Source organism: Heterostelium album, assembly GCF_000004825.1.
Source record: "Heterostelium album PN500 unplaced genomic scaffold PPL_scaffold2, whole genome shotgun sequence".
Taxonomy (NCBI): domain Eukaryota; phylum Evosea; class Eumycetozoa; order Acytosteliales; family Acytosteliaceae; genus Heterostelium; species Heterostelium album.
Window position 1 is genome coordinate 2,675,434 of NW_008805064.1, and position 24,752 is coordinate 2,700,185.

Sequence of the window (24,752 nt, forward strand, 5' to 3'; positions counted from 1 at the left end):
ACTTATTTTTATAAAGATATAAATAAATGTCAAGATTAGCAAATACAATTTGTTTGTTTGATGTCGATGGTACATTGACTAAACCAAGAAATGATATTACACCACACATGAAGCAATTCATGAGAGAACTAAAGAACAAAGTTGAATTGGGTGTCGTTGGTGGTAGTGATTTAGTTAAGATTCAAGAACAACTCGGAAGTGATTGCCTCACCGAGTATGATTATCTCTTTGCCGAGAACGGTTTGAATGCATTCAAATCCGGTCAACCACTTGCTCAACAAGTAAATAAATAAAATAGTTAATAATAAATCAAACTTCTACACATTTTAGTATTCATTTACTAATCTAATCAACTCTCTCGATTTAGAGTATCAAAGACTTTTTAGGTGAAGAGAATCTAAAGAAATTCTTAAACTTTGTACTCCGTTATCTTGCCGACATTGACATCCCAATCAAGAGAGGAACTTTTATTGAATTTAGAAATGGTATGATCAATATTTCACCGATCGGTAGAAATTGTTCACAAAAGGAGCGTGATGAATTCGAAAAGTATGACAAGCAACATCAGGTACGTTCCAAGATGGTCAGTGTATTGCAAACAGAGTTCTCATCGCTCGGACTAAAGTACTCGATCGGTGGTCAAATCAGTTTCGACGTCTTCCCAATCGGATGGGACAAGACTTACTGCTTGAGACACTTGCCAGCCGAACAATACAAGACAATCTATTTCTTTGGTGACAAGACATTCGTTGGTGGTAATGATTACGAAATCAGTGTTGACCCAAGAATCACCAAATCCTTTACTGTTACATCTCCAGAGGACACTGAAAGATTCCTCAGAGAATTATTCTACCAATAAAAAAATAAACAAAAATTTTATATTAAAAATTGCAGATATTATAATAATACATTTTATAAAAGCAAAGGATGCACACCCAACATGCTTGTGATTTTCTTATTTTAGTATAAGAATTTGAATTTTCTTTGAAGTTTTTACAAAGTAATAAAAGATTTTTCTCAATTTGTTTGCATGCTTTTCAATGTTTTATTCGATGAAATTTATCAAAATAGTTTGTTGTGTCTGTTAGTTTGTTTTGTTAATAGGATTCTCATACAAGTCGTTAGTTAAACAATTTATTATTTTTATTATATTTATCTAATTATGATGATTCCTAAATTAATACAAAATATAATTATATCTATTTTATTAAATGGAATAGAAGAAGAAAGACCAACCTTATGTACAACTTTAAAGGAATATGTTGAAACAGTTAAATATTATGACTTGGGCTTAAGAGATTTAACCTTTTTCAAAAAAGTTAATTTTGGAAGATACATCGTTGAATATTCTTTGGTTTGTAAAGACTGGTTCAATTTCATTTCCCAATCACAATGTAGTCGATTGTATTGCACTATGATCGATAGTTACGATGATTACAAATACAATTACGATAAAGATGATTTGTTAGAGATTTCAGATCCATACTCTTTATATAGATTCGAAAGTGTAACGACACTCTATTTGGATTGTGGTAATGCATCGAAAGAGTGTGAAGAGAATGAAAGAAATACAATCATTGAATGGATCAGTAGATTCACTTCATTGGAGAGATTGGTCATTTCAACCGACAATTCCATCATGATACAAAAGATGTTGGATCGATTCACAACTATAAAGATGGAGGTCTATATAAAGGAAGTTTCCGATATGGATCATACCGAGGAGGGAGTTGATCTTTCAAAAGTCGATAGTCATGTTTTGGAATTTGTTCATTTACATGCGTGGAACCCGTATTTCGAAACAGAGTATAGTGATATCAATTACTTTGCCAAGTATTATGGTCAATGGAGAGTAAATTCCATCAACTTCAATTATGATGGCTTACATTATGGTGTGCACGATGGACTGCCACATCTAACCTATCAGAGTTTGTTCAATATAAAATCCGTCAACAAATATGTTATAAGGAATGATCATGTAGATTCAAGTGAACTTGTATCGATTCTACATCCATCCAACAGTCATATCACATCATTTAAATGTAGTGTGCCATTTGCAATCTATTGTGTAGATGATCAGGCCGAACCAGTTGAAGATCATTTACAAACATGCTCCTGTATATCTTATAGAAATATAAGACAGATTATTAGAGGCAATAGATTGGATCATTGGATTGAATTTTGTTTGGCATTGTCAAACAATACTTCGCTGAAGCATTTGCATCTCGAGAATAAATGTAATGGTTGCAAAGATCCCGATGGACACAACATGAATCAAAAGACCAAGGAATCATTTACAACGGCATTAATCTCTGCATTGACTACCAATAGTACTCTAACTAGTTTGTCTGTTCCTTGTCAAGTTTTATCGGAATCATTCTTTCAATCGATGGGTACAATCAGCCAGTCAATCACCTATCTACAAGTCACTCAATGTGATTTCAATCATATCAAATCAATCAAATCACTATTTAAACATAACAAGAATATAAGACATCTATCGATATGTGGAGATTTTTATGATTCAGTATTTAGAGAATACTATAAAACTAGTAAAACATTATCAACAGAACAAGAAGAAGATTTAAGGAAAAACAAATATGATTCAGTTAATAAAATAATGGGTGCAATGAAAAAAGAAAATCATGGTCTAGATAGATTCGATTTAAGTTGTGAATTTACCAATGATCTAGTTACTTTTATGACATACTATGACAATGAAGGTACTCAAACAGTATCAATAGAATATGATTTTAATAATAATTTACCTTTTTATATATTTAAATAAAAAAAAGTTCACAAAAAAAAAACATATTTAACAAAGTGGTTTATCACACACTATAAGAAATAAATGATTAAACAAACAAACACACACACACAACACACAGAGATGAGAATTATATCTTAAATATTTATTGACCAATAAATAAAGTATGTATGTTTCTGTGTTAAAGTTATAAATTGTTTGTGTCATTCAACACAATGTGTTTGATCAGTATCAATAATGATATTCAACAAATATATAATAGCATTGTATTGTTTAGCAAAATCTTCAACGAATTCAATCAGTATTCTTTATAAAAACATTGCAGTAGTATAACTATATATCGATGACTACCGAAGCACAGTATAATCTAATTATGTAACTAGATGAACATGAATACCCACTGCAAATCATTGGATCATTTCTATCTGATAGTTTTAAGATGACTATACTTATGTACATTGGGGGAAATATATTTATAACCTCTTTTATACTTTCCTAATATAATTAATCTGGTTGTATTTTTATTAGCTATTAAAATATCATTTTCTTTAAATTAAATGTTGTTGGATCAACACTATAAATTGAATTGAAGTTTAATCAAAGAGAGAGATCATTCTAAACAAATTAACTATTTACTTAATTAACAAAACTACTATTTATAATGAAATACATAATATTAATAACTTTATTTATAATATATAATATCTATTTTGTCAATGGACAGTGTGACTTTTCAAAGATTGTTCAAAAATACTATGCTTCGCCAAGTGCACCTTCTGGCTTTATAGTTGGTATGAGAGTAGTCATTACAAAGAACAATGGAGATATTTACTATCTATCTGGTAAATCTTTATCTGCACAATCATTCAGCACCGGTTTGGCAAATGTAGATGCTTTCATTGGTGTTTCTACTCGTGATAATGCTTGTTTAAATGGTAAATATTAAAATAAATTCTATTAAACTTAATATATAGATATTAGTTATTAAAATAAATAATATTTTTATTAGGTGTATCACAACCATTCGAAGCAACCGCTGCCAAGATTACATTTTTCGATGCCAGATCATTTACTATCTCTCCAACTGGTTTCGTTACATTCTATGCTAGTCAAACTGGCAATGGATTGGAGCCAGCATTGTTTAATATAACAACATGCACTTCAAATATCTTGCACGGTCTCGATGATAAGGGTAATAGCTACACGTTCTATTTGCAATTGGGTGAATATCCAAATAGAATAGGTGGAAAATGTTTAACTCTTTCCGTCAGCCAAAAGATTATGAGCAATTGGATGGAGGGTCCAACCAATGTCTACCAAACCAATGTAAACTTTACCAACACAGGAACTAGTCCAGTTCAATCTCAAGATCTTGTTGTTAGCTTTGATGAATCCAAAGTCAGAAACTATTGGGGATTAGATAAGATATCAACAAATAACTTCAAGTTACCTGCTTACCAGACAGCCATTCAACCAAATCAACAATATTCTTGGGGATATGTATCAACTACTGCAAATATAGATATAAAAATAAATGGCCTATCATTAAATGCTTAGATTCAAATCATTAAAAAAAAAATTTTGAAATGATGAGTTAGGTTAACTTTAATGAGATTGGTTTTACTTGCAAGTTTGGAGCAGTGACCATCCGGGTTGAAGTTGATGCCTAAGTATCCTTTTTTTTTTTTGATGATACTAGAGTAGTAGGTGGCGCGCTCCTTTCAAGTCGGGAAAATTTGGAAAACCCCGGTATCGATCCCACGGCCCAAGTCCTCTAAGGCTTATTAAGATTTTATAAAGGAAACAAACAATGTTGTTGTTATGCAGATTAATGGATCTAAAACATTAAAAAAGAGGGATTGCCAAGTTCGTGTGGATATTTTTTTGAATTTTCATCGCTCTACCAATTGAGCTAATTAGCTACTCATTTATAACTAATGTGGGTTTCGATCTCACTGCTTATGAATTTAATATTACTACGAAGTAACGAACTTTAATGGCCCTCCGATTTCACCATTATCCCAGTATCCTATTTATATCAGTATATGTTTAAACAAAATAGAGTTATGGGTTTATCGATGGGATTTGAGATTAGGATACTGGGAATCATTTTGCTAAAAAAATATAGAAATCATGATTTTAAATTTAATAAATTTTACAGATTTTTTTTGTTTCAAAATTTTATTAATTATAATTTAAATTATATTGATTTCTTATTATATTATTTCTTTAGACTTTGTGATAACCAATCTAAACCTTCGAAAATACCAGCACCAGTAGTAGCTGTAGTTGGTTGAATATACTATTTTCTATCTTTAATATCATGAGTCTGAGTTGTTCTATCATTTGTGAAAAGTTTATTGCATTTGGTTGATCTTGTTTATTCAAAAATAGAAGCAAATTTGTTCCTGAAAAAGATTCTTCTGTGGTCAATTTGGCAATCTCCTCTTGAACTTCACTGACTCTTTCGTAATTTGTAGCATCAATAACGAAAATTATGGAAGCAGTATTTTGGTAGTAGTGTCTCGTACGTGACAAAATTTGTATTGTCCACCAACATCCCAAACTATAAAGATGATTAAAAAAAAAAAGTAGTATTGATATCAACCTGCTAGTTCGTGTTTTATATTATATATACATTCTCACACAGGCCGTGAGAAATAGCCAATAAAATATTATTATTATTATTATTATTGTTTATAGTTATTATTAATTAATAAGTTTAGTAGTATTAGGATAGAATAGATCTAACAATAGTTGAGTGTTGATGAACAACAGTATAAAGTGGTGGCACGTAGTTGGAAGGATTTAGATTCCAATCAGATTTAAATTTACGTGTTATTGCAGAGCAATCGACAGTGATTCCTTGGGAGAATTAGCGATTGTGAAGTTAAGCTTGTGGTAATTGGCTTCGATTAATTTGGTGTAATGGGTGACTGCTCTTTTGACGGTATTTTCCAGCTTGTAATGGGTACCATCACCAAACATTTCACAGGACAGCGCCTGCCATAACGAATGTACGATAGCAGCAATAAGGTGGGTGAAGTGGACAGTAGTACGAATAGGACCGTCGAACTTGATGCACGAGTGCTTCCAATTGTGAAGTCTATAGTTACAGTACTTGTGGTATATACGTTTGACAAAGGAAAGGAACTGCTGTGAAAATACATTCCTGCATTTGAAGAAGAAATGCTCATGTAGGTTGCAGAGTTCAGTGAAGGTGTCACCACAGAACTCACAGACATGACCAGTGCTCTTGTGGTTGATGGGGAAGGTGTGAGAGTACAGCCGGAATATGCTGTTACGTAGCATAGGCGCTTTGACCTTGGATATATGCAGGAACTGAGATTGGGGAACCAAAGAGTGACCAATCTGGATGGTTAGTTGACCTTCAGTACGGCGGACACGGGGGTACTTGTGATTGAATAGGACAGAATAGATTTCCTTCCCCTCTAAAATATCATTTTCATTTACATTCCTAATATATCAAGGTTGAAAGTGAGTTTACCAATGATAGATCAAAATAAATAAAATTTAATTAAATTTTTCATTTTTTTTGCTTTTTTTGGTATGTTAAACATAATAATATAAACAATGATATTTTGTAGGGCAGAGTAAGGAGACTACCATCATCAGCAAGGATGGGATTGCCCGGCATGACTCTGGAGAAGTGATTGTTTCTAAAATCCATCCAAGACGAATGGAACAATTTGAAGGATGGTGAAGAAGTTGGATTAGTAAATTTTTTGGCACAATCAAGCATGGATGACCAAGTTTTGAAGTAACCAAATGAGTTGCTTCTACTTAACAACAGGAATCTATTAAAGACCCATATCTTATAGGCAGCAGAACGAAGAGATAGATCCCACAAATTCAGACCACCATCATTCCAGTGAAAGCAAGACCTGTCCAAAGACATCAAAGCGGTGAACTTTGCTTTAGCATCAGGTCCACTGGTGAAGAACCAAGCAATAAGTCTGTTGACAAGCTTGATTTGGTCAGGTTTGGCAGACTGAGTATTTTAATCCTGACTTTGGCACCGCATCCGGTAAGCATGTTTCATGCTTTAAAAATGCCATCTGTCGGGATCGAACCAACGACCTTAAGATCTTCAGTCTTACGCTACTACCAGCTGAGCTAAGACGGCCTGTGTTGATGATATTATTTTTTAAAATGTGACTTTATTTAATTATTATTAAATTTATTAGGGCTTCTGTTACAATAAATAATAATATCTCCTTTTACTTTACTCAGCAGGTAATTTGTAACAGCTTCTGAACAATTTGCAGTCTTAACTCAGCTGTAGCAGAGTAAATATTAGGAATCTAGTTTTTCATATTTTGAAAAAGGTACCCAAGCAAGTTTAAGTTAGTGTGTGTTTGTGGAATGAATGCCGACTATCTTTGTTCATCGATGCACCAAAAAAGGAGATTAATTCCTTATAATATAGGTTCATTTTATATGATACAATTAAAAATTAAGAACACAAATATTATTAATACGGTTTAATAGATTACATTTCCATTCCAATTCGCAATAATGGTAAGAATATAACATGTGTTCTATTATTAAAAAATAGTAAACTCCTCACTATTAAAGATCAATCATTTTGTGTGTATTTGATTTTTAACATATTTTTTTTCTAAATTTATTTGGATTCTAATTCCTTGATTTTGGCATCCTTCTTTACAATTTCAGACTCCAAGTAAGCAACACGGGTCTTGAGTTTCTCATACTCGTCACGGAGCTCCTTCTCGGTCTTTGGACCAGTTGGTGCTTGAGCGACTGGCTTGAAGTCTTGGACAACCTTCTTTTGGGTGAAACCTGGGGCCAAAGAGCAGGTCTTTGGTTCAGCGTTGGCACCACCAGCCCAGGCGGCAGCATCGAGGACTGGCTCACCAGCGTAGGTATCTGGGTAGAGATCGTCTTGGAAGATGTCAGACTTTCTTGGTACACGGAAACTGATTGGTTCAACGGTGGTTGGGGTAACCTTGAGGGCACGAGCAATCTCACACTCAGAGACGTTGACGGCACGCTTTGGAATGAAGCAAATACCACGTTGTGGGGTGGCACTCTTGAACTCTGAGAGGTAGTAGTGGTATGGAGCTTCATTGACCATCTCGTAGTAACGGATGTTACCGTCACCCTTACCGGCCATGTAGAGGATAGAGTTATCTGGGTCAAAGAATGGCATCAACAAACCAGAGGCACTGTCAATGGTGACGGTGGTCAATGGCTCGGCAAAAGTACGTGGATCAAAGATCTTGAACTCACGCTCAGAAGTCTTGGAGAAACCGCAAGTCAAGACGGTGTCTCTCAAGAAGATACCACGGGTACCCTTAATACCTTGATGGGAGAGGGCTTCGTGGGAGATAGTGTTGGAACGTGGATCGAAAAGACGAACCTTCTTGTCCTTACAGGTTGAAACCAATTGGGAACCGTTGGCATTCCACTCGACAGAGAGAATGATATCGGTGTGACTGGCATCGAGAGAGTTCAAGACGCTACCGGCTTCAATATCCCAGGTCTTGACGGCAAAGTCACCGGATGAGGTGGCCAAGACGTTGTTGGCGACTGGATTGAATTGAGCGGTACCAACTTTACGCTTGTGACCAGAGAGTGTTTGGAGTGGCTCATGGACTGCAGCAAGAGTGTCTGGAATACCCCAGACCATAACATTGCAATCCTCAGAGACAGAGGCAATCAAGTTCTCATTGAATGGGTGGAAAGCAAGATCCAACACTGCATTCTTGTGACCAGAGAACAATGGGATGTTGGCTTGATCCAATTTACCAAGTTGGTCGTGACCGAGGACGGCGAATGAACCACCACCGCCAGACTCCCAAATGACAGCGAGATACTTTGAGTTGGCTGCAATATAGTTAGAGTCCCAAGCAGACTTGGTGACTTTGAGGTTTTGGTAAGTTTCCTCCTTCTTGGCTGCTTGACCGAATACGTGTCTGTATTTGGATGATCTTACAACTTTTGACATTATTATAATCTAAGTATTAAAACAAAAAAAAAGATTTTATAAAACTAATTTTATTTAAAAAAAAAAATGTTAATATGAATTGTAAAATAAATAAATAAAAAGTGTTCAAGTTATTATGATGATTTATGAAATTTAAATACACAATGAATAAATTTGTTCAAATAAAAAAATCAAATTTGCTTTTTTGATGGTGGCTAATTTGGGGTTGATGATGGGTTATTTTAACGAGAAAATTTATTTTTAAAAATAATAAAAACAAATATGATCATTAAATTATTTTTATTAATAAAGTAATATAAATAAGATATTTTTATAATATTTTTTTAATGGTAAAATGATAAAACTGGAATATTCTTATTTGATAATTGAATTGATGGATGGATATGATGAAGTTCAAATTGATTTTGTTGTTGTAATGAATAATTGATTAAAGAGATTACCTACAAAGTAAATGAAATTTAAAGAAATAAAATTACAGGAAATTTAAATGTTGTTATAATAGTACAAGGTAGAGAGGAAGAAGTGAAGGAATAATTATCTATTTAATGAAAATGAAAAGTGGTGGTCAGCTGATTGTTGGTCTGTTTGAATTTTTTTAAAAAAAAATACAAAAAAAAATAAAAATTTGGTCAACCCATTTTTCTTCAAAGACTATTTTCAGCATAAAATTTGAAAATCGTGTGATTAAAAAAAGCCACAACAAATAATCACTACCAATTTAAAATAAATGGGATTTTGGTTTTGAGTGAGTATGAAGTTCATTGAAATTTATCAACCAAAAAAATAAAATAAAATAATATATAAATAATTAGAATCTGAGATTAAATAAAAAAAAAAACCAATTTAAAAAACCGATCACATAATAATGACATACAGACCAGTAAATCAAAAAAATAATTAATTATTAATAAAATTAAAAAAATAATATTAATTTAATACAAAGTTGATCTTATTATTTTTTTTATTTTTTTATTTTTCACTATAATGCATTATTTTTATAGTTATATTATAATTATTGTAAATCGGATGTTTGTTTTTTTACTATACTATTTGTTTGTTTGTTTTCCAAGATTGTTTTGATTGATTGTTTTTTTTTTTTTTTGATTTGTTGAGAATGATTGTTGAATTGGTGACAAACTATTATGGTTGATGAAGCTGCTTCTTTCAATATAGCAGTTTTGGTTTTACTCTGTTTATTGATTGACAACAATATGATCTCTTCATATCATCAAAATTTTGTTTCAACCATTGAATCTTGAAATACAATCTATTATTATTATTTAATGAGTGCTATAGTGTTTAATGCTTCTTTTCCAAAACATCGTGAGTAACATCGATATCGTAACCTGGCCAGTATCCAGCGAAATTGTTCTTTCCGACGACTTCACCAGCAAAGAAGAGACCAGTCATACCAGCAACAGTACCAGCAACACGCTTGGCATCACCAACGGTGATTTCGGCTGGTGCCTTGAGCTTTGAGATGAACAATTGAGTGTCGGCCTTGATGACAGCTGATGTGTAACGTGACTTTAAGTAGTTCCAACAATTTGCACCAAACTCGTAGAATTGTGGTTGTGATACGTTCTTCATCTTTCTAATCTGTATATATTATAAAACGTCAAATAATAAAATAATATTATTAATTTAATCAATGAAATATATTTTTTTTTGTGTGGACTGAAAAAAAAAAAAAAAAAAAAAAAAAAATTGCGTAAAAAATTGTTGCACAATCACAATATCAAAAAAAAAAAAAAATAGTCTGATCAAAATTGAACTTCGTTTTTAATCAACTTCTTGGGTGGTTTTAAATATTTTTTGAATGTTATTGATACTTTGAGAAATCAAATAAACTCATCTATCTATATATAATTATATTATTTTTATAAATCATTAATTAATTGTTAAAAAAAAAAAAAAGTTGAATAAATTCTCAAAATATCTTTTTTTTTTTTTCTGATCCGATAAACTTGAAAACTAAAAAGAAAATTAAATATCTGATTGCGAAGAAGCACGTTGTTTCGGAGACTTCACACAAAGTCAAAAACAAGGTCCAGTTTTAATGACCCTTCTTAATGATAAAAGTTCATAGAAAATTCTGATCAAAAATATTTTTGAAAAATGAAAAAAATAATTAAAAAAAAAAATGATTTTTGCATTGTATACAACAACCTCTGGGTACTCTGTGTACTCATTAACGCATCACTAAACTGAATTATCATTTTTTTATTTTATTTATTTATTTTTGATCAAATTGATTAGATCAACTTTATTTATATATATATATTTAACCAAAACACACAACACACTTTCTTCTTTAAACAAAAGTTATTGTAAATCACACCAGACTTGTATTACTTTTTTTTTTTTTGTTTTTTTTTAATTATTTTACAAAGTAATTAGAAAATCAATCAAAGTCGAGTCTCAACTTTACTTATCATTTCGATAACTCTATAGAATAGTATAAGTTTTAAAGCTTTATATATATCAAACAAAACAATGGAAGAATGGGTTATTATTTTGTTGGGTGCAGCAGGTGGTGTAGTTCTCATTGCTGTCATTGCAACAGTTGCTTATTGTGTAGCTGCTAGCAGGTAAGTTGAATTACAATCACGGATAGTATATATATTGACTCAATCTAATATTTGATTTCTAAATCACATATATTATAGAAGAACAGAGGAGTATCAACCTTTAGAGAAAGGAAATGTTTTTGTTTATGAAAGAGATAATTCACAACAAATCAAAGGTTTGTATATATTTTATTCTTCAAAAAAGGAAAAAAAAAACAAAAAAAACAAAACAACAGTCATCAGATAATATTTATCATGTGATTAATTTGTTTCTAATGAAATTTCAATTAATTTTTCAAAGATATTAATCTTTTTTTTTTTTAAAACAATTTTAGAGGATACAATCATGATGAACGCTAGATTCTATTTAAGATCAACTATATATACTTTGGATAAACAATTACCACAATTCGGATCAAGACCAGATAAGAACTATTTCTCTGTGGTTGGTACAGCACAACCAAACAGCAAGAATGAAGGTGAAAGAGTTATGTCGATGGTACCAGTTTCAAAGAATTGGCCAATTCCATTGTCAACCGAACAAGGTAGACAAACATTCCGTACTATTATAAAGTCAATGGAAGTATGTATATAAAGTTGAAATTATAAATCTATTTTGTTATTTACTAACAATAAAATTAGATCCATCCATTTATTTGTGTACCATTGTTGGTTGATTTCCTACCAGATAAAATGATGGCCGTAACAGTCAGACCATTCTATGCAAAGGGATCATTGAGAGATTATATCCATCAATCGAAACCAAAGAATAGATATCATGATAAATACGTACAACAATTCCAATTGAATGACAAATTGATTTCAAAGTTTGGTAGACAAATCCTAGAGGCTCTTTTATTCTTGAAATATCATAATATGCCATATTATCATTTGAATGCTTCTAATATTATGTTGGATGATACTAATTGTTTGTAAGTTTTAATATTAACAAATAATATCGAATTTGATTTTTTGATTTTAACAAACATAACAATTATTATAGAGTAAGTGATTACGAAAATGCATTTTTAGGATTGAAACCAAGATTTTCGAAATACTTGTTGGCGCACTCTGAAAAGTTAGATCCAGAGGTATTGACTTTTGGATGTATATTATATGAAATGGGTTGTGGATTTGAAATGGAGTCACCACAGTCTGTAGAGCAAATTGGAATCCCAAATCACTGTCACCCAGAGGTCAAGAAGATCTTGGAATCCATTTTCAAACCATGGTATGGTAATCCACCAACCTTGGAAGAGTTGACAAAATTAAGTTTCTTTGCTGATTGGAAATTTAAGAATCTACCAATTCAAAGAGTAAGTAAACAACATATTATCATATAACCAACCATCATTTAATTCAACCTTTTTTATTAATCTTATAATTATTATCTCAATTGTTTTTATTATTGCTTTCAATAGGTTACTTTTACAACTAGAGAAAAAGATATGATCGATGCAGTAAACAAACTGAATAAAGCACACATTACACAACAGAAGGCAGAGAATGTTCCATCAATGAAAACACTAAAGAAACAAAAGAAGAGAAAGACTTTGACATTCGTACCGATTGAGGTATCACTTAATCCAACATCCTCAGGAAATACCAGTGTTCCAACGTTCTCCTCATCGATGAGCGCCAGTAATCTCACCAATACATTCAATTCATCGATGTCATCGTCATTCAGTACAACATCACTTTCATCACAGCAATCGTTTGGTAATCTGAGTAACTCTTATCAGCCAACAAGCAACACTTCCTCCAGTAACTTGGCAACTGCCACCACCCAAAAGAGTGCATCATATCAACCAACATCTTCGACGACAGCTCCATCGTCAGCACCACCACCTCCACCACCAGCACCACCCGCACCAAAATCAGCACCACCACCTCCACCCTCTGCCCCAGCACCACCACCTCCACCACCATCGAGTGGAGGCGGTGGAGGTGATCGTAGAGGTCTACTAAGTTCCATCGAAGGATTTAGATCTGGTTCACTGAAAAAAACAAAAACAAAAGACAGAAGTGCACCAAAAGTATAATAAACAAATTTATTTATCTACAGAAAAAAAACAAGTTAGATCAATTTTGAATAGCTTTAAATAATAGAGATGATGATCATGAATGAATTGAATAAAAATAATATAAGGTTGTTATTTTTTACTAGTATTACATAAATAAAATAGATGGGGGGTTTGAGTTTATTTGTTTATAAAATGGTGCAACATTGATTTGGTGCGTTTGGGTCATACTCTATGAAACCTCTTCCTTTGCAGTGGAAGCACTTCTTACGACCTTTACCGTTACAGAAAAAGCACTGGAAATTTCAATAATAATTGATTACGTAATTAAGTAAGAAAGAAAGTTAATGTTAGAATCATGATTTGGTATAAATAGGTTAGCATATTTGAATACTTACACTACTTCCATGGTTTCTTCCTGAACCTTTACAGTGGAAACACTCTTCGTTACCATCACCACGGCAATGCCAACACTCTCTGGTGGCTAGTTGTTTGGGTGGCGCTTGTTGTTGATGTTGTGGTGGATAACCTTGTTGATAACCTTGTTGTGGTGGGTATGCATGTTGTGGAGGATAACCTTGTTGTGGTGGATAGCCTTGTTGAGGTGGATAACCTTGCTGTGGAGGATAGCCTTGTTGTGGAGGGTAACCCTGTTGAGGTGGATAGCCTTGTTGTGGTGGATAACCTTGTTGTTGTTGTTGTGGTGGGTATTGTTGTTGGTGTGATGGTGCTGGTGGATATGGTTGTTGGTATGGAGTTGGGGCTGGTGCAGCAGCAACTGCTGGTTGTTGTTGATAAGAGTTTAATGGCACATCTTCTTGTGGAGGAAAATGTTGATTTTGTTGGCTTGTGTCTTGTTGAACCATGATTTATAGATAATATTGTTAAAAGTAATAAAGATAATACTTTACTTTTGTCTTTAAAGTTGTAAAATTAATAAAAAAAAATTCTCGATTTTAATCACCACATTTATGCAATGAAAAAAATTCGATCGTTTCGTTTCCCTCATTTGCAACGCCCATTCACTTTTTTTTTTCTTTTATTATTAAAGAACAACTTTGGTTAACAAAATGTTATGAGAGGAATAGAATTGAATCTGTCAAGAAAATTTTGGATAATAAAGAAACTACTCAGTTATCTAAAAATATTGTATACCATCTCTATCATATCGATAAACAATTGATCTGAAAAACAAAGATTGGTTTTAAAAAAATAATTAAAATCACTGATAATTTATTTAGGTTAATCAATGACTACTAGTTTTGAAAATAAATATTTTCTGCAATCAATTTTTATATAGATTTATTTTATTAATATTATTAAATAAAATTTATTAATAAAAATAAAATAAATAAAAAAAAACAAAAATGTTCCAATGTTATTTGAAAAAAAAAATAACCATTACAATATTTTTTCATATTTTCATACCATAAAAAATTAATGTAACCTTTGATTGTTGGGTGTGAAGATTAAACGAAGCGGTGTGTGGTTTTAAAAATAATGATCAAAAATTAAAATTAATTTTTTTGAACATTTTTTCAGTCCATAATGATCGTTATAACCAATTAAGAGTTTTTTAAATTTATTAATTTTTTTATAACAGAGAAGATAATTAGTTTTTTCACTAGTAATAATAATTATTTCATATTTAATATTAGAAGGTTTAGAATTCAATGATATAGGAGAAAAGTTTTTTTTTTTTTTTTTTTTTTTTATTGTGAACTACTTTTTTATTATTAGTTTTTTCTTTGGATAGAATATTTATTATTATTAGAAAAATGAAAATAACTAAAGAAAAAATAATGGATCTATGGAGAAGGATCAGATCTTCAAAGACATCAATTTTAATTTCCATTTCATTTGCACTCTTCACAGATATGATTTGCTATGGAATCATTCTCCCTATTATGCCTGGAATTATGAAGAATCATTATCACAAGTCCGAAGCAGTGACCGGTATACTTTTTGCTATGTTTTCAGCTGGATGTCTAATTGGAACACCGATCGTTGGAATCGCTTCAGATAGAATAGGCAGACGTACTCCTTTTCTCATTGGAATGGGTATGCTTGCTGCATCGACAATGCTATTTGCATATGGAAATCACCTCGCCACACTATTTATAGCTCGTTTCGTACAGGGACTTAGCAGTGCTGTCGCTTGGGTGGTTGGACTGGCACTGATCGCGGATATCTATTCGAATCAGGAATTTGGAACTGTTAGTGGATTGGTCATCGGTGGAAACACAATAGGAGCACTCTTTGGACCAATCATTGGAGGTGTCACTTACGATCACTTTGGATATCTTACACCATTCTATATTAGCGCTGCATTTGTAATTGCCGACTTGGTCATACGTGTCCTGTTGGTCGATGACAGCAATATCAATACTCTCAAGAGATTAAAAGAATCGAAATCCAACGACGTAATTAAATTGATTAAAAACAATCAACTTACTCTACAGGACGGTGCCAACTTTATTGGAATGGACGTAATTCACGATTATAGTGGCAATTTGGAACAGGAGCAATCGGAGAATCAACAACATACTATGGAGGTCAATGATAATTTGGAACAGAATTCAATCACTACAAATAATGATGAGAGTATGGGAGCGACAGAGATGAATGAACAACTAATAGAGAAACAAGAGGGAAATGTGGTAATTTCCAATGATTACAAAGTGGAGAGTAGAGAGAAATATTCAAATTCACCAGAGATTGCATCGGTAGCAATAGATACTACCTCCATAGTGGAGGAAAGCAATACCAGCAATGCAGCAATTCTTACACCTACCACTATCGATTTGGATGCCGATGCCGATGAACCATTCGATGAGGTTGCATTCAATGAGGATTCCTCTCCCGCCAAGCCACCAATGATGAGTGAGCGTGATTTTTACAAGATGATAGTAACCCGAGTAGATGTCTGGCTGACGCTTTCCTCTATCATTATTTTTGGCATTGGAATGTCTGCACTGGAGCCGATATTACCGCTGCTGGTTGAAGATGACTACGGTCGTGGAAAGAGTACCAGTTCAACAGCTATTCTATTCGGAATTTTTATTGCACCATTTTTGATTCTCTCGCCAATAGCTGGCTATCTGACGGACCACAACTATATCACTAGAACCAAGATGTCGGCGATCGGTGCACTCATAACATCGATAGCAGTTCCATTTTTCAGTGGTCGACTCCCTCATTTTGGCTTACTATTTTTGGTAATTCCTATTATAGGTGGCGGTCTTGCATTGTTTTTCAATCCAATCATCCCAATTCTTACATATATAGTGGATCCTCAAGAAACAGGACAACACAACGCAAAGATTCTCTCACTATTCTGTGTGGTCTACAGTTTCGGTATATTAGTTGGACCTATCTACAGTACGGTATTCAAACAACATCTCACACTATTTGCATTTACACTCTCCTATTCAATCATTATGTTTGTGAATGCAATTGTATTCCTTTATTATTTTTATAACAAACCAACTTCAAAATATCAATCAATGTTAATAACATTAAAATAATTAATATATAATAATATAACAATAACATAACAATCATATATTCGAATTGAACATTGTTTGTTTGATTATTTCAATCTTTTGCAATATAATAATTTAAAGAAAAAATGTTTGCAAAAAGCAACATCACCAAATGTATCTTAGTAAAAAAAAAACTATTATTATTTTTTTATTAAAAAAATAAATAAATCGATTCTATAAGTTACTACAAGAAAGAAGAAGAAGAAGAATAGGATTCGGTGTTTGAATATTATTGAAAAGACCAAAGAATGAACACATAAATAATATTATGATATATATAACTATTGATTACTGTGATTTAAGTCGATTAATCGCAGCATGTGACCTTTGGTTTGTAACCACGAAATCTACCAACCAAGATATTACCAAAGATGGTACCAGCAATAACAGCAAAGAACAATGCAACATTGAATGTCATTGCAACAAGCATCAATAAATAACTAAGTGTCAATTCAAATCCATGAAGGAATCCTCTCTATAAATAATTGTATCAAGAGTTATTAGTTTCATGATTTTAAATTGAAAAAAAAAAAAGCATAAACTAAAATAAAGTACTTACAAGTATATCAACTTTATAATCGAATGGAGGGAAACTACCTTTGATGAGTGAGTTTTGAATTAATTCTTCACCGTTGATCTCCATGTTACGTTGACGAACGGCTTCCCATCTACGCTCCAACATCGATCTGAGAGTCTTTTCACACTCAAAAATGATGGCAAAGAAGAAAATGAGGAACCAGTAACCGGCGTATTGCTTGTTGGTTCTTGGCACCCAGTCCTCAAAGAGAATGTAATCCAAGATACCGGTGTGGAAGAACATTCTCATCAATGGAATCTGCTTGTTGGCTGGTGGTGTGCAGAATATCGATGACAATGGTGATTGATCGAGTTGTGAACCAGTCATACACATATCGTGCCACTGTGAGCATTGCTGCATGTTTGGCATCGATTGACAGAGCTGAGAGTAGGTGGTGAGGACGTCGCATTTCAATTGGTTACCGGTCGGTGTTGTTGAGACTGGACACTGTGAGCACGCATCCATGTTCATCTCGGTACAGATACTGATGATCAAGTTACCTAAGGTCTTGCTGTCGCCGAGGTTCTTGATCGATTGGTCGTTGGTGCACGATGGTACGGTGGTGTTGGCGACGCAGAGTGTACGGTAGTTCTTGCAGTTCGACATCATTGGCATGTCATATTGGCAACCGTCGGCCAACACACTGAATGGAGTGCAGACGCCGTCGGTGAGATCATTGTCTTGACATACCTTGTCGATGGTACAGACCGGCATGAATGACATCGAGGTACAGAGACCTTCAATATCAGCAGTGATATTGGCCAAAGGATATTGGTAGGTAGCACAACTTGGATCCCATGGTGTTTGTAAGCAGTTGGCTGTTTGTGAACTTACAACTGACAAACATGTAGACACCAAAATGATAGTGGTAAATGAAATGAATAAAGTGTTGGAAAATTTCATTTTTTTTTGAAAGTTGGGGAGTGGTGTTTTTTGAAAAAAAGTAATGATTTGTTGTTACAGTTATATCTAATACTATATGTTAGACTGATTTTGAACTGATATTAATTGAATAATAATACTCTAAATAATTAATTAATTATATACTTCTATTATTATTGTTAAAAGAAAATATTACTTTTAAAACTAAATAGTAATAATAATAATAGAAGTTTATAGTTAACTATATTTTTAATTAAAAAAAAAAAAAACAAAGTTAATAAGTTATTAATTTTAAAAAACAATAGTTCAATTTCATTGAGAAATGATCGGTTTACGTTTAATTAAATTTAAACACGAAAAGAGGAATAAAGTAAAGCTGGAAATCGAGTAAAGTCGAAGAAGACAAAGTAAGGGAAAAGTAGAGGATAATGAAGATCAATATTATCGATATTTGTTTGTTTGATTTATTGATTAGTTTTACTTTAATAACTTAAGTTAAAAGTAAAGTTTGATTTACTTTAACCAAAAAATAAAATAAAATAAACAATTAAAAGTAGTAGTAGTAGTGGGTTATGCAATAAAACGAAGTAGAAGAAGTTGAAATTTCTTTGTTTTTTGTTTTTGCTTTGTTTTATTTTATTGTGATGTTTATTAGAAGAATAACGTGACGTGTTGTATGTAATTCGTCGGTAGAAATGGGTAGACTCTATTTATTCTTTTTAATATACTAAACTAAACTAAACTAAACTATATTATGTCACACTAATTTATAGATAGTAGTAAAGTGTTTGGTATGAAGGGGAAATAATGAGGAGGAGAATATGAAGAGGAAGGAAGGGGTGGGAGGAGGAAGGATTACTTTACTTTATCTGTTTTTATTTATTAACTAGGTCATTCAAAAGTGAAGTGAGATGAAAACAAATGATTTCCTTTGCTTTTATAAAAGGTAGTTTATATTGATTGGGTGTCAAAAAAATAAAATAAATCTTTTTTTAATTTTTTTAATTTTTTTTCGAATTCTTTTCGCAATAACTTTAGAATAGTCATAAGAATGATTAAAAACCAGTTTCGAAAATTGTTTTTTTTTTTTTCGAATATCTATCTTAAATTAACCAGTTTTCATATTAAGTAACATCGTGGTCTGGTTATTAATAACTGATTCAAAACTAAACAGTCAATCTTCATCTAATTTAAAAATTTCAAAAAGGTGAAAAAAACAAAAAAATAATTAATTATTTTGTTTGACAATTAAATAAGTTTGGTTTACTTGATCAAATAAATCAAAAACTTAAGTTATACATACAACCACTAATCTGTTTTTTTTTACTTTAAAAAAACATGTAATGATTTGTCGTTTTTTTTTAATTTTTAATTTTTAATTTTTTTATTGTTGAAAAATCAGAAAATGATATGGTTGTTTATTAATAGTCAGTTGATTTGTTTTTATTTTTGTTTGCTATCATAAATTTATACAAGAAAAAAATAGTTATAGTAACAATAATGGATGTACAACAATCATATACTTTAGAGGAAGTAGCTCAACATAATAAACGTGACGATCTCTGGATGGTCATCGACGGAAAGGTCTACAACTGCACAGAGTTTGTCGATGAGCATCCGGGTGGTGGTGATTACATCATCGACAACGCCGGTAGAGATGCAACTCTTGAGTTTATCGATGCCGGTCACAGCGAGAAAGCCATTGCTTTGCTCAAGGACTTTTACATTGGTGAATGCTCGAATGCCAAACACATTGGTAAGCTTAATGCACCAGCCACAGCAGCTACCTCTAATGCTACCACTACAGAGAAAACAGAATCAGAATCAGTTTCATCTTCACAAACTACAGATAATTCCACCAACAACATCAGCACCAGAAAATCATCATCATCAACATCAGAACCCACCAACAGTTATTTAATACCACTAATCATCATTGGTGCTGTAGTAGTCGTATCAGCAGTCATAGCAAACAAGTTTTTAAGAAGATAAAGATAAAGATAAAAATAAAATAAAAAAACAATACAAAATATAAACAATTTGCTTGTTGTGCAATCAATAACACTTCAATCATGATATTATTTATCATTTTGTAGTTATAGTGAATGTTTATTATCATAGCATTCGAATCACATTATAATAATCTAGAGATTCATTCATCAACACTTTAACATTCGTGGTTGTTGTTGATAATCAATGATCGATGAAATGGGTGTTTTTGAATTGCAAACTTTATGAGAAGCAGGTGGTGTTTGAAAATCATATGATTATTCATTTTTTTTAATAAGAATCTATTTTAACAATGAATATTCGCTCTCTCAGGTAAAACTGAGTAGTAACAATGAATAAATATATTAAAAAATAAATAAATATATTGAATAACAAATTCATTATATATTTTTTTATTTAATATATATATATTAATAAATATTTTTTTATATATTAGTTTTCATATTTTTAATACTAAAAAAACTTAAATAGTGATATATTATGAAGATAATTTTAATAGCAATATCAATTCTATTGATATCTACAGTGGTTCTTTCCACAGAGGTAAACATTTATATATCAAATTAAAAAAAAAGATTATGTTTTTTTATTTACTTTTTTTATTTTTTATTTTCTATATTAGTTAGCTCCGGAATCTCCGCAAAAAAAGGATTATAGTAGGTTGATTTATTCAAAGATGATAATATTTTATTTGATTCTAAAATTTAATTAAATAATCTATAAAATAGGATTATGGACGGTGGAGGATTTAAAGCAAACTGGTTGGGATTTTAATTCGATGAACGCAGATGAGAAACAAAAATTCAATTTGTTAGTTCTCCAAAGAATCTTGGACCAAATGGCGCAACCAAGCCAACTTCGTAAACCAGTTTCCAAAATTCCATATTATGGACCATACACTTCATTCGTCAATGACCCATACAAGACCGATCCTTATACTGGAGCCTATCAAATCAATCCAGTTTTGGGAGGTGACAATTTCATCTCTGGTCTCTTTGGCACTAGTGGTGGTCCACTTGGAGGTCGTTTCGGTGCCTCTGGTTTCAATGGTGGTGGATTGATTGCTGGTGGATACCCAGGTCAATTCGTACTCTCAGCAATCTTCCCTAACCAATACATGGCCAATGGTCCAATTGCCGGATTGCTTACCGGTGACATTAGAAACCCAATTTATGATGCCACAAGACATCCACCACCTTACATTAGCACTGCTTATGGTCCATTAGCTCCATATCTCCAAAAAAGACAAGGTGGTGATGGATGGCAAAACTAAAAACAACATTAAACAATTTTAAATTAGAAAAAAAGACAATCAAAAAAAAAAAACAAAAAAAATAGAAAACAACATTAGGAACATTTCATACAAATAATTAATCATTTTATTCTTATAATATTTGATTATTTTATAACTTTTAAAAAACTATAATAATAAATAAAATATAATTACATTTTTTAAAATATATCTATATAAATTGATTGATTGATTTTTATTTAATTCAATTCATATGGCAATGGAATATCACGAGTTGCTCTGAAACGACCACAATTATTAATGTGTTCGTTCTCTAAACGGTAAACATTCCATTGTCCTCTTCTCAATACTTCAATTACGGCAATGACAACCACCAATTTGTATGATGGAAGAAGTGTGGTGAGTTGTGGCAGTGATTTAGTAAGACTCCAAGTCATTCTAAATCCAAAATTGGTAATGATTGCAATATAGTATACAAAGGTTGGTGAATACATTCTCTTCTTTCTTAATGTATATTTGAATGGATTCCAACTTGATGTCTTTGGTTTAACTAAAATTGACCAATCCATAAATAAATCCCACCAATAAGCTATTTATATTTTTTAAAAAGTTAGATATATTGGTTGTAAAAAAATTATTTATAAAAAAAAGAATAATTTATACATACAATAACAACTATTAATTAAACCTGAACTTAACCAAATGATTCTTGTTGGAGATGTCCATCCTGTTGAATAGAATGAATCGATCGCAGAAAAGAAAACAACAACAATAGAAAGGAAATATTTCAATGCATTTCTTAAATGTACAATATCTTTACTATCATAATAACGACGGAAACATTGTAATAAACGCCAAGTCGCTGGAAGTGCAGACTAGTAAGTAGTATTATAGTAGCAAATTGTTAGTTAATTGTTTGAAAAATAATAATAATAATAATAATATTTTTCAACTTACAATGAATGGATTAATATATCTTCCTTTTTGTATACAAACTGCATGCTCTGGTGAATGATAAACATCGACTGTGTAGAAGCATATAAATTGTGACAATTGGACCATCATCAGTACAAGACTAGACAACTGATCACCCATAAAGAAATGGGAGAATTTAACGGTTTTGGCGGGTGCTGTGACGACACGCCAAATTGTAAGAAGGAACCACTTTCGAACTTCTCGCTGGAAAATATTGAATGGACAAATCAATATCAAGAGGTAAACAACCAGCAGAATGAGTGGAGTGTACTCTGCACTGACGAAAGGGAATGGGAAATTACCCATCGATTTCCACATGTAGATACCGATCGATGTGATCCAGAGCACCGAAAGCACTGTCACCGCCTGGAACACACGATGATAGGTGAGCGTATTCCGACTGAGTTCGAAAATAAATGAATAGTGTACGTGTGCTTTTGTCCAAATGTAAATATCGATACCAAACATCAGTGCCCAGAGAATCGCTAAACCGAGGGTGACAAACAAATTGTAGACCGTGCCAAACCGTACGAAATCATCGTACTCGCCAGTGTACAACACAAAATAAATAAGAATGAGAATCGCTGTTGTCCAACCTGCACACATTCCAGAAAAGAAAGTGGTTCCAGTGGTCGATTCGATAGTGCCTTGCTCTGCGTTCTGTCGGTGTCTCAGGTTCTTTCTGGCATCTCGAAGCTTTCCATTACAAAACACATCGGCATAGATCTTCTCGATGGAACCAGAGAGTTTATCGATCAACTTTGATGTTTTGAACATCATTTTATCGGCAGTACTGATAATCTTGTCATTTAGAACCAATTCAGTATTTTTCTCTGCTTTTTTAATAATCTTTACAAGTGCAGAGTAATTTAATACTTTATAATTCTATAATAAATATAATAAACAATTTCATTAGTAAATAAATCTTTAAAAAACAAATATATTATATAATGTTATTTACCTTTACCAAGATTAAGAATCTATAGAATTCTTGAATCAATTCTTTCATTGTATGTTCATTATTTTTCTTTTTACCAAGTTTAAACCATTTCTTTGCTTTGTTTTCCAGTGGCTGAATCATATCTTGTTCAATGGTTTCGAATACATCGAGAATGATGTTCTTTCTGGTGAGTGTGCTTGACATTGGATTGGCACCGTCGTCTCCGATTGGAACCATCTCAATGATTGTCTCTGGATGGCTGTCTTCCTCTTCCTCTTCCTCTCCACCAGAATGATCAGCTTCACCATATTCTTCCTCTTCTTCTTCCTCCTCCTCGTTATTCGAATCTATCAAGTGTTCATTCACTTGGTGATGATGATCATTATTGGATTTCTCTGGTGTGATTCCTATGACTATTTGTGTTGGACTGTTGGAATCCACTGACATACCTGACATTGATGGAGATGTCGGTATACTATTGGACAGTGATAACGAAGAAGAAGATGTAGTAGTTGGTTTCTTTACTTTCTTTTTCGACTTTTCATTCTCCGTCTTAACTTTCTTGTTGACCAACTTTTCAAATTTATTTCTCGGTGAATAACTCTCTTTCTTTGCTTCGGAGGTAGATGATTCTTCAATGGCAGTCTCTTCTTCCTGACGCAGCTGAATCAACTTGTGAACCTGACTGTAAATCTGATTGAATCTTTCGATCGCCTCTTTCTCGCGCTCCACATAGAACTCATTCACTTTCTTTGCTTCGTCCATGATGATCTCTGTCATTTCACCTTGAATTTCGATGAGTCGTTGCAACACATTCTGTGAATGGAGTGGTAGTACTCGCTGTTTGGTGTTGACACCGGCCGACGCAGCCAAACTATTGACGAATGCCATCTGAAGTTCACCGCTGCTCACCGAATCCAATTGGAGACCGGTCGATTGGTTACCGTCGAATGGCGAATGAACACCCGTACTACTGCCAGTGATGGCAGCACGCTTCACCAAGTTGGAATAGGTGCTGTTTCGCTTGAGTGAGTTGGGTGCATAGGAGTGAGGAGTGTGTGGACTCTGTTCCTCTTGGTCCTCGGGATCATTCTTGAATTGATCGATCTCTGCCTTGAACTTTTTGATCTTCTTTCTTATCTGTTTGTATTGAACATATTTGTCACGCCATTCCGGCACATGATTCTCCTCCAAATACTTTCCAAACTTCATTCCACATAA

General features: G+C 32.6%; 12 protein-coding genes and 1 non-coding gene across 13 annotated transcripts; 6 read left to right on the plus strand and 7 right to left on the minus strand.

Moving 5' to 3' along the window:
- Nucleotides 1-26: 26 nt before the first annotated feature.
- Nucleotides 27-859, plus strand: pmmA (phosphomannomutase; the record flags this gene model as incomplete). The annotated part of the gene is made up of 2 exons (XM_020573322.1): nucleotides 27-281; nucleotides 368-859. The coding sequence occupies 2 exons, from the start codon at nucleotides 27-29 to the stop codon at nucleotides 857-859; spliced, it is 747 nt and encodes a 248-aa protein (XP_020437439.1).
- Nucleotides 860-1,165: 306 nt separating this feature from the next.
- Nucleotides 1,166-2,788, plus strand: PPL_02333 (uncharacterized protein; the record flags this gene model as incomplete). The annotated part of the gene is made up of 1 exon (XM_020573323.1): nucleotides 1,166-2,788. One exon carries the CDS (start codon nucleotides 1,166-1,168, stop codon nucleotides 2,786-2,788), a length of 1,623 nt encoding a protein of 540 aa, XP_020437440.1.
- A 640-nt stretch (nucleotides 2,789-3,428) lies between these two features.
- On the plus strand, nucleotides 3,429-4,324 carry PPL_02334 (carbohydrate-binding domain-containing protein; the record flags this gene model as incomplete). The annotated part of the gene is made up of 2 exons (XM_020573324.1): nucleotides 3,429-3,702; nucleotides 3,777-4,324. 2 exons carry the CDS (start codon nucleotides 3,429-3,431, stop codon nucleotides 4,322-4,324), a joined length of 822 nt encoding a protein of 273 aa, XP_020437441.1.
- Nucleotides 4,325-4,988: 664 nt separating this feature from the next.
- Nucleotides 4,989-6,823, minus strand: PPL_02335 (uncharacterized protein; the record flags this gene model as incomplete). The annotated part of the gene is made up of 4 exons (XM_020573325.1): nucleotides 4,989-5,050; nucleotides 5,071-5,333; nucleotides 5,936-6,139; nucleotides 6,753-6,823. 4 exons carry the CDS (start codon nucleotides 6,821-6,823, stop codon nucleotides 4,989-4,991), a joined length of 600 nt encoding a protein of 199 aa, XP_020437442.1.
- Nucleotides 6,824-6,840: 17 nt separating this feature from the next.
- Nucleotides 6,841-6,914, minus strand: PPL_02336. The gene has a single exon. It is a non-coding gene; the product is annotated as a tRNA-Phe (tRNA).
- Nucleotides 6,915-7,415: 501 nt separating this feature from the next.
- Nucleotides 7,416-8,759, minus strand: corA (actin binding protein; the record flags this gene model as incomplete). Its single annotated transcript, XM_020573326.1, has 1 exon — nucleotides 7,416-8,759. The coding sequence occupies one exon, from the start codon at nucleotides 8,757-8,759 to the stop codon at nucleotides 7,416-7,418; it is 1,344 nt and encodes a 447-aa protein (XP_020437443.1).
- A 1,299-nt stretch (nucleotides 8,760-10,058) lies between these two features.
- PPL_02338 (uncharacterized protein) lies at nucleotides 10,059-10,349 on the minus strand (the record flags this gene model as incomplete). The annotated part of the gene is made up of 1 exon (XM_020573327.1): nucleotides 10,059-10,349. One exon carries the CDS (start codon nucleotides 10,347-10,349, stop codon nucleotides 10,059-10,061), a length of 291 nt encoding a protein of 96 aa, XP_020437444.1.
- A 906-nt stretch (nucleotides 10,350-11,255) lies between these two features.
- Nucleotides 11,256-13,371, plus strand: slob2 (Slob family protein kinase; the record flags this gene model as incomplete). The annotated part of the gene is made up of 6 exons (XM_020573328.1): nucleotides 11,256-11,350; nucleotides 11,429-11,505; nucleotides 11,665-11,912; nucleotides 11,972-12,261; nucleotides 12,333-12,645; nucleotides 12,751-13,371. The coding sequence occupies 6 exons, from the start codon at nucleotides 11,256-11,258 to the stop codon at nucleotides 13,369-13,371; spliced, it is 1,644 nt and encodes a 547-aa protein (XP_020437445.1).
- A 167-nt stretch (nucleotides 13,372-13,538) lies between these two features.
- PPL_02340 (annexin VII) lies at nucleotides 13,539-14,216 on the minus strand (the record flags this gene model as incomplete). Its single annotated transcript, XM_020573329.1, has 2 exons — nucleotides 13,539-13,646; nucleotides 13,749-14,216. 2 exons carry the CDS (start codon nucleotides 14,214-14,216, stop codon nucleotides 13,539-13,541), a joined length of 576 nt encoding a protein of 191 aa, XP_020437446.1.
- A 936-nt stretch (nucleotides 14,217-15,152) lies between these two features.
- Nucleotides 15,153-16,877, plus strand: PPL_02341 (MFS transporter; the record flags this gene model as incomplete). The annotated part of the gene is made up of 1 exon (XM_020573330.1): nucleotides 15,153-16,877. The coding sequence occupies one exon, from the start codon at nucleotides 15,153-15,155 to the stop codon at nucleotides 16,875-16,877; it is 1,725 nt and encodes a 574-aa protein (XP_020437447.1).
- Nucleotides 16,878-17,202: 325 nt separating this feature from the next.
- Nucleotides 17,203-18,375, minus strand: PPL_02342 (copper transporter family protein; the record flags this gene model as incomplete). The annotated part of the gene is made up of 2 exons (XM_020573331.1): nucleotides 17,203-17,370; nucleotides 17,455-18,375. 2 exons carry the CDS (start codon nucleotides 18,373-18,375, stop codon nucleotides 17,203-17,205), a joined length of 1,089 nt encoding a protein of 362 aa, XP_020437448.1.
- A 1,479-nt stretch (nucleotides 18,376-19,854) lies between these two features.
- PPL_02343 (uncharacterized protein) lies at nucleotides 19,855-21,637 on the plus strand (the record flags this gene model as incomplete). The annotated part of the gene is made up of 3 exons (XM_020573332.1): nucleotides 19,855-20,330; nucleotides 20,864-20,907; nucleotides 21,093-21,637. The coding sequence occupies 3 exons, from the start codon at nucleotides 19,855-19,857 to the stop codon at nucleotides 21,635-21,637; spliced, it is 1,065 nt and encodes a 354-aa protein (XP_020437449.1).
- A 218-nt stretch (nucleotides 21,638-21,855) lies between these two features.
- On the minus strand, nucleotides 21,856-24,743 carry PPL_02344 (SPX and EXS domain-containing protein; the record flags this gene model as incomplete). Its single annotated transcript, XM_020573333.1, has 4 exons — nucleotides 21,856-22,205; nucleotides 22,284-22,491; nucleotides 22,574-23,476; nucleotides 23,553-24,743. 4 exons carry the CDS (start codon nucleotides 24,741-24,743, stop codon nucleotides 21,856-21,858), a joined length of 2,652 nt encoding a protein of 883 aa, XP_020437450.1.
- Nucleotides 24,744-24,752: the final 9 nt, after the last annotated feature.